The sequence below is a fragment of the Chrysochloris asiatica genome, unplaced genomic scaffold (assembly GCF_000296735.1).
Source record: "Chrysochloris asiatica unplaced genomic scaffold, ChrAsi1.0 scaffold00344, whole genome shotgun sequence".
NCBI classification, from domain to species: Eukaryota; Metazoa; Chordata; class Mammalia; order Afrosoricida; family Chrysochloridae; genus Chrysochloris; species Chrysochloris asiatica.
In genome coordinates, this window is record NW_006408862.1 from 1,730,990 (window position 1) to 1,739,792 (window position 8,803).

Here is an 8,803-nt window from a genome sequence, read left to right on the forward strand (position 1 = left end):
TTGCTTGATTCACTGGAGACTCACAGCATACTACGTAAAATCTGCGTGATGGTAATCTTCCCACAGTCTCTACTATACCAAGGCAATTAAAATAGTTAATAGCAACTCGAACTTGTTGATTTAAAAGAAAATTACCACAATTGGAAATCTGCAGGTTTGCCAGGGGAATATTCTTGCTGCTTTCATTTAGGCAGTACAAATCCTGAGTTTCTGGATTGGATTTAGTCTCCTGGAGAGTCTTGATCCACATAATGTCACAAGAGCATGTAAAAGGATTGCCCACAAGAACTCTACCGGGAACAAAAACGAAATTTGATCAGGATTTTTCTTCATTTTAACAATACTTGTATTTATGAACTACTACAGCACTGTGAATTCTTTCAAGATGGTCAACCTTAGAAGTCACACTCACTTCCACCCCATGACAGTACTTATTATTTATTCACTTATCTAACACTGAGTTTCTCTTATGTAAAAACACCATCGTTATAGGCTAAAGAATGTAAAGTTATATAAGAATTTTCAGAACAGTATGGAAAACAAGATAGGAACACAAATAGCTATAAAACAGGCTTTAAAAACAATAAAGGTTTCTGAGTTGAGTCCAACTCATGGCGACCCCCATGTGTGTCAGAGTAGAACTGTGCTTCATAGAATTTTCATTGGATGATTTTTCAGAAGTAATGTCTTTGGAGGCACCTCTGGTGGATTCAAACTGGCAATCTTTTGGTTAATAGCTGAGTGCTTAACCATTTACATCACCCAGGGACTCCCGGATAGAAACAAATGTCTCATAAGACAGGGAAAAATAAGATATTGTAACAAATTATTGCTATATAGCAACCCTGTATAGGGTTCCTGAGAAGCAGCTTGTGGGTTTGAACCACTGATCTTGCAGTTAACAGTACAGTACTTAGCCTACAGTACCACACCAGGACTCCTTTCTGCATTATTGTTGTTAAGTGCCATCAAGTCGGTTCCGACTAATACCAACCCTGTATAGGATTCCCAAGGAGCGGCCGGTGGGTTTGAACCGCCAATCTTGTGGCTCAAACTGACCCTTTCTGGGTCAGATGACCAGATGTCAGCTTCACTGACATAAGAAAGTAGGTATGAATGTTAAAGTGAGGGCCTGGAAAGATGCTGATAGACTTGTTTCACGCATAGCAAGTCTCTCAGAACTGGGCCCTCACCATGCTGCTTAACCTCTGGTGGCAGAGAAAGCCTCTGTTCAGAACTCAGTCATGTTCCCTGGACTCCCAGGGCCCTGAGACTGGTGAAACAGGAAGTAGTCAAGGGGAAAACACAAACCACAAGGAAAAAAAAAAAATCTTTAAATGCTTATTTATAATACTCAGTGGCCTATTTAAAATGAATTCCATTTATGGTAATGAGCCTTTAAATGAGGCCATTTAAAATCGTTACATAGGCTCTGTCTGGCATTAACCACAATACTTAAGATTTCCATGAGGACAGGACCTGGGCTTTGCGGCATCATTTACTCCTGTGGTTTTCTAGTCGGGATCCCTGGAGACTTTTTTGGGACTTTCTTTGGGGAGAATGTGTTCATAGCAGAGAAGTTTAATTTGTGTCAGATTGATCACTCCAAATCTCTCTCCAACACCAAAACAGTTGCTACTAGAAAGAAATATACTGTGGAAGAGACCTACAGTCAGATCAACCCCACTAATTCAAGATGTTCTCTTACTTTGGGAGCATGTGAGAAACTGGAGAGTCTTTAAAAAAAAGTTATAATTTATTCAAGACAAGGATTAAGAAGTGAAGGTATCTTTCAACTACAAGGATAATACTGCAAACGTATGTACCACTACACTGGTGAGCACATCAGAGACTCTGGGTGGTACAAGTAATGGTGTCCTTGGCTGCTGAGAGTTGGAGTGCCCCAGAGGTACCAGAAGAAAGTCCTGGCAATCTACTTTTGAAAAATCAGCCATTGTGCAGTTTTACTCAGGTACATATGGGGCTGCAATGATTCCGAATGAACTTGACAGCTTTTTTTTTTTTTTTTAATTCCTGTTTTGGAAACACTGATGCTTCAAAGCTCTGAATTCAGTTTATTCCAAATAACTGTCAATTGCTAAGATCTTTGCCACATTCTCCCCCTTGCTGAGCAGTCACTGATTCTTGTCTCTCTCCTAGCAGTATCTTCCAGTGTGGACAATGGTTTGTGAATGGGGATGGACCTCCATAAAAAAGACACTCTACGTCAACTCAGACAGCATTCAGTTTAAGCAAAAGTCATTGCCTAATATTCATTGGTACCAATGTCCATTGGTACCCACCTTCACCATCACAGACCCTCTGCGTCAGGGCTCATATGTGAACAGTACCAGATCATACTTACTTCATGGTGAGGACACAAAGAATTGAATACACTAGAAAATGCTGCTTATGAGCCATCAACACAGTTCAGTATCTGTCCTATTATTCTATAGCAGAGAAACGTAGGACCTAAGGATAAGCATTGAACATAGTGGTAGATTTAGAAGACCATCTCACAAAGATGGTGAGTAGGGAGCAGGAATTTGTCTCTTCTCCTCCTTGTGTTCACTGTCTGCCATCTGTCAACTCATCTGTGATGACTTGTGTGTTGCTGTGATGCTGGAAGTGATTTCAACAGAACTTCAAATACCAGCAGGGTCACCAGGGTGGACAGGCTTCAGCAGAACTTCTAGACTAAGACAATATAGGAAGAAAAGCCTGACAATCCACTTCTGAAAATTAGCCAATGAAAACTTCCTGGGTCACCACAGAATTGTCCAAAGCTCTTGCTTTGGGAACATCCATCTATCAGGAGGAATCAGTCACTGGAGGAGGATGTCATGGTTGGTGAAATGAAGGACTAGTGAGGCGGGCTGGCAGAATGACCGCAACAATCGACTGGAGCGAGCCTGGGACCATGAGGATGGCCCATACTGGAGACGTCTGGTTCCGTTGTACCTAAGTCAGAGGTGACTCACAATAGCTAGCCAAAGGTCTGATGCTCACTGCAGACAAGCTGGCACCATTGATTTGGTGGGCAAAAGCTGGGAGAGTTTTGCCCATTGTTACTTTCATCTTGAGCGGCTTTGCCTTACTTTAGGGCTTGGGCATAAACAGGAACCAAACAGACAGGATGAGGTGTGTAGTCATTTTAGCACCAAACTCCCATCTTTTTTCTCTTTCTCCTCCATTAGAAAACAAATGATTTCTCTAAAAATTTCAAACTCATCACAATACACTGCTATTGAGATTTCTAGTTTCTTTTTAATTACAGAGCCATGTTTTCATGTGGGAATAAAACAAATCCATCAAATAATCTCTACAAAAAGAGGACAAAACTTGAAAACACATTTCTCCAGAAGTTTTATATTAAAAATAGGTCAGTAACATCACTCATTTATAAAAGAACTGAATCGCTACCCTTTCCTTTGAAAAATTTCCCCAAAATGTCACGTAAAATCAGTACTTACAGCTCAGACAAGTCAAGGTGACGGAAATGTCTCCTAGACAAACTCGTCAACTTATTTCGGGTAAAATTGCTGAAAGAAATTTAAAAAAACATTAAATGTAGGTTTCAAATGTTATATTTCAGGATTAACGTATTCAAATAGAGGTTTTGTTTTGTTTTGTTTTTTAATTAGGCTTTAGTTTGATCATTTAAAATGCCTTTCTTAGATACAATACTGTCTTTCACCTGAAGTGATAGCTTAATTTTCCCTCTAGTCAAGCCTAGAATTCTGATTTATGTGGGGTGGGGTAAGGAGTACATTTTACATGTTGTCCATTTTTAATCTCTCTTTTTACCCAGTAGCTTGTTTTCCATATGCTGATTCAGAACTAATTTACACACATCATTGATATTTCTGTACTTTGAAATAGTTCATAGGAGCGTATGTAAAAGACTACAAACTCAAAGGAGAAAAAGATGCTTTACAACTCAAAAAAATCATGAATACTTTGAAGTCATGCATGTCAAATTGTCTCATATGCATGTGAAAGTTGGACAATAAATAAAGAAGACCAGAGAAGGATTGATGCATTTGAATTATGGTGTTGTAGAAGAATATTAAAAGTACCATGGACTGCCAGAAGAACAAACAAATCTGTGTTGGAAGAAATACAGCCAGAATGCTCCTTAGAAGCCAGGATGGCAAGACTTCATTTCTCATACTTCGGGAATGTTATCAGTCCCTGGAGAAAGACATTATGCTTGGTGAAGTGGAGGGTCAGCGAAAAAGAGGGAGACCCTCAAGAAGATAGATTGGCACAGTGGCAGCAGCAATGGGCTCAAGCATAACAATTGTGAGGACGGCACAGGAAGGGGAAGTGTTTCATTCTGTTGTGCATCGGGTCACTGAGTCAGAACCGACACAATATCACATAGCAACATTAACACCACCAAACTAAACCAAACCCGCTGCCATCGGGTCAATTCTGGCTCTTAGTGACGCTATAGGGCAAAGTAGAACAGTTCCCTCAAGTTTCTGAGAATGGAACTGTAAATCTTTACAGGAACAGACAGCCTCATCTTTCTCTCATGAAGTGTCTGGTGAGTTTGAACTGCTGACCTTATGGTTAGCGGCCAAACTTCACCACCAGAGCTCCCTGAAGTCAGGTATGTTGTTGTTATTAATGTCATTGAGTCAGTTCTGACTCGTAGGGACCCTGTATAGGTTTTCCAAGGAGTGACTGGTGGGTTTGAACCACTGTTCTTGCTGTTAGCAGTCCAATGAAATTCTACAGCATATAATACTCTTTGGATACTGAGTGAACTTAACATGTCCTTATAGGAAAGACTACATCCATTGATTGATAGATCCTGCTGAGATTATTTATGTATCAATGTTATATAACTGGATAACTAGGACTATGTCAGCTTTTATCATGAACTATTCTAGCAACATACATCTTAAGATGCTAACCAACCTTAGAAAGATGGGATGTCTGTGATTAACAAAAAAAGACTTAATTGCCATGTCTAAATTTACAGTTTTAGTCAATGGATGAGAGTTTCCAATGATCTCTGACACAGGACCTAACCAATTACCATCAAGTAGACATTGACTCATGATAACCCTGTATGGGTCAGAGAACAAACATGCTCCACAGGGTTTTTAATGGCGGGTTTTTCAAAAGTAGATCGCCAGACTTTTCTTTTGAGGCACCTCTGGGTGAGTTCAAACCTCCAACCTCTCAGTTAGTAGCCAAGCATGTTAACCATTTCATTTGCACCACCCTTGGTTGTCCTAAGGTTGGGAAATTTACAGCCACTGGCAACTGACTTTGTGAATTTGTTTACTCTTTGGATTCGTTTTAAAAGTGTCCAGTGCTTTGGCCTTTGCTGTTGTTAAGTGCTGTTGAGTCAGTCCCAACTCACAGAGACTCTGTATAGAAGCATCTGGTGAGTTTGAACCACCGACCCTGTGGTTCAAACTGACCTAGCAGTTAAGTGCTTATCCTATAGCACCACACAGGTATATGTTTAATAATCAGTAACATGGATGTAAAATAAGCATCAATTGTTCTAAAACATCCAGAACCTCAACAGACAAGGAAAAGCCAGCATTTGTTTAGTTGTTGCCTGCTCACAAAAAGAAAGATTGAGCTGATAGTAAGATGATACCAAGAGACCTTAGGGTGCCAAGAAGTCTAGCCAACTACCTAAGGCTAAGGAACCCTAGTTAGCACAGAGCCTTAGGAACTGGACAGCTAACCACAAGGTTAGCAGTTTGAATCTACCAGCCACTCCGTGGGAGAAAGATGAGGCTTTCTGATTCTGTAATGATTTATAGCCTCGGAAACCCTGTACATATAGGGTCACTATGAGTCGGAACCAACTTGGTGGCACACCTGAGGCTAATCCGTTGCATCGTAGCATGGGCTCAGACATAGCAATGGATGTGAGGATGATGCAGGCTAGGCAGTGTTGCACACGGATGACTAGGAGTTGGAACCGACTCATGGAACCTAGCAACAGCAACAATCTGTTGTCCAATGGGTTAAAGTATGCTCGTCTGTCTGATCTTCAGAGCGGGGCTAAAGCCTAGGAGTCTATGCATGACCCCATCATCCGTCTGTCAGTTTGTCATACCATGGTGGCTGGTGAGTCACTACGATACTCGAAGCTATACCACCAATACAGGAATACCTCATTGTACTGTGCTTCACTTTATTACACTTTGGAGACGTTGCATTTTTTACACATTCAAGGTTTGAGCAAGCCTACTGGCACCATTTCTCCAATAGTATGTGTTCACTTAGTGTCTCTGTGTCACATTTTGGTAATCACTGCAATATTTCAAATTTGTTCATAATGCACACTTACCAGATAACAGTATTGTATAAACACAACTTTCATATGCCCTGGGAAACCAAAAACATTCTTGCCTAGCTTTATGGTGATACTCGTTTTACTGCGGTGGTCTAGAATCACACACTCACAAAAATCTCTGCATTACAGATATATATAAATACCACACTCACAAAAGAACCACACTCACAAAATCTCTGTATTACAGATATATGTAAATCCAGATATAACTGTATTTGTAATAACAGCAGAGTCACCCATGGTGGGAAAGTTTCAGTGGAGGATTCAAGACTGAGAAAGACTAGGAAGAAAGTACTGGCAATCTAATTCTGAAAATTAGCCAGTGGAAATCCTAAGGATCACAATGAAATAATGTCCAATACAGTGCTGGAAGATGAGCCCCCTAGGCTGGAAGGCATTTAAAATATACAGTCATCACAACAATGAACTTTAGCATACTAACAATTGTGAAGATGGCGTAAGACCAAGAAACACTTCCTTGTGTTGTGTATGGGTTGCCTTTGGGGGACTCATTAGCAACAAACAACAATCAATGCATAAACGAAGGCTCATCGGTTGATAAAGAAAATACCAGCTACATTGTTGTTGTTGTTGTTGTAAATGCCATCTAGTTGGTTCCGACCCATAGTGACCCTGTATAGAGTTTCCGATGAGCACCTGGTGAGCTTGAACCACTGACCTTGCAGTTCAAACAGCTTTGCAGTTTGGCGCATTAATCCACAGCGCCACACCAGGACTCCACCAGCTACATAGTGTGTCATAATTCAAGAATGTATGTGTCCACTCTCAGCTGAATTCTATACTGAGATTTCCTTCCACTCATCCAAACCCCTTCCAACACAAGAGTACCATCTTCCCTTCTACACTGCCATTTTTCTGTTGACATGGAGTGTAAAGTACTCACCCATGTGAAAAAAATATTAACCCATGGAGAAGTTGTAGAATGTGCACATATGTCTTTTCTTTTGGAACATAAATTAAGGACTGGAGTATAATAGACTGAGAAGTCGATGCCCCAGTCTTTGGAGCAAAGATTTTTCATTTTTATCAGAACTTCTCATCTTTCTGAAAAACCGTAGGCTGTTCTTCCTTCCCAAGAAGAAGGAGGAGAGGAGAGGGGGGAAAAGCAAAAAAACAAAAAACCGAGGGAACTTATTTGAAAGCTTCTTCCAACAGCTCACACACTGCCGGCCCTGGGCGCAGCTGCCTCTGTCAAACTGCCAGCAGCCAGCGCAGAGCAGGATTACGGGCCAAAGAACAAGATGAGTTTTATGAACCATACTTATTATTGGGACCAACAGCCAAGAAGGAGGAAGGGAGGTAAAAAATCAACAATCCTCTTACTGTTTGATTGTAGAGACTTGCTCGGGAATTAATGAACACCTTTGCAAAGTCCCTGCAAACCAAGTACTGCTTTTTCTCACAGTTACTGGGTTCTTGGGGACTGAATACCAAGAATTAAATTTAGTGACCAAAGCGACGCTGGAGAGCCACCATAAGATGCCAAATATGGATAAAGTAGGACAAGGAGTGGAGTTCCAGGGTGGTGCAGATCATTAACATCCTTACTTGCTAACATAAACACTGGAGGCACTTTGGAAGAAAGGTCTGGCAATCTACTTCATAAAAATCAGCCACTGAAAGCTCTATGAAGCACGGCTGTATTCTGACACACATTGGGTTGCCTGAGAGGGCATCAATTTGTCAGCAACTGGTCCTGGTAGGAGGTAGAGTGATGAGAGAGATTGCTTTTGATTTCTTTAAAACCTGATATGAAATAGAAGGTTCTTGGGCACACTCTTTTTGTTGTCTTATTGTTGGGGAAATTCAGATAGAAAAGTAGAATACTCCAAGAGTATAGAGATACAGTTTCCATACTCATTTCTTTAGCAGGTCCTTCCCCCTGCTTTGTTGATATTTGAGGTCAGAGTATAAGATACGTTTGGGGGAATCAGGGACAACCAAGTCGTTTCCTGGAGTTCTCATTCATAATCAGAGATAGAGGCTAAGACCTGGTAAGAGAGACACATAACTTGATTCCCTTCTCCCTCCCTGTCATTGCCAAAGCAAACTCCTTCATTTATTTGCATACTTTGGCAATTAGGAGCCTTTTCTATCACGTGAAACTTGTTGTGTTTTTTGTTGTTAAGTACCATCAAGTCATTTCTGATTCAACGACCTCAGAAACCCTGTACAGGGTCACTAGGAGTTGGAACCAACTTGAAGACACTTAACAAGAATAAATAGGGTTCCCAATGAGCAACTGGTGGGTTTGAACTGCTGACTTTGCAGTTAGCAGTCCAGTGCTTATCCTACAGTGCCACACCACAACTCCAGAAGGTTACTGAAGCTATGTGAAACTTGTTGTCCTTAAGTGCTATCGAGTCGGTTCTGACTCATAGAGACCCTGTATAGGGTTTCTGAGGAGCAGCTGGTGGGTTTGAACCTCTAACCTTGCAGCTCATAATG

At 41.0% G+C, this 8,803-nt stretch overlaps 1 protein-coding gene across 4 annotated transcripts in view; it reads right to left on the reverse strand.

Annotated features, from left to right (window-relative positions):
- NTRK2 (neurotrophic tyrosine kinase, receptor, type 2) overlaps positions 1 to 8,803 on the reverse strand; it is a 562,954-nt gene that overhangs the window by 497,272 nt on the left and 56,879 nt on the right. For all 4 annotated transcript variants that reach the window (XM_006875883.1, XM_006875882.1, XM_006875885.1 and 1 more), the window contains exons 4-5: positions 3,474 to 3,542; positions 136 to 290 (exon numbers count right to left, since the gene is read on the reverse strand). In XM_006875883.1, the coding sequence (XP_006875945.1) occupies positions 136 to 290; positions 3,474 to 3,542 (224 nt within the window). The remainder of the gene's footprint in view (positions 1 to 135; positions 291 to 3,473; positions 3,543 to 8,803) is intronic.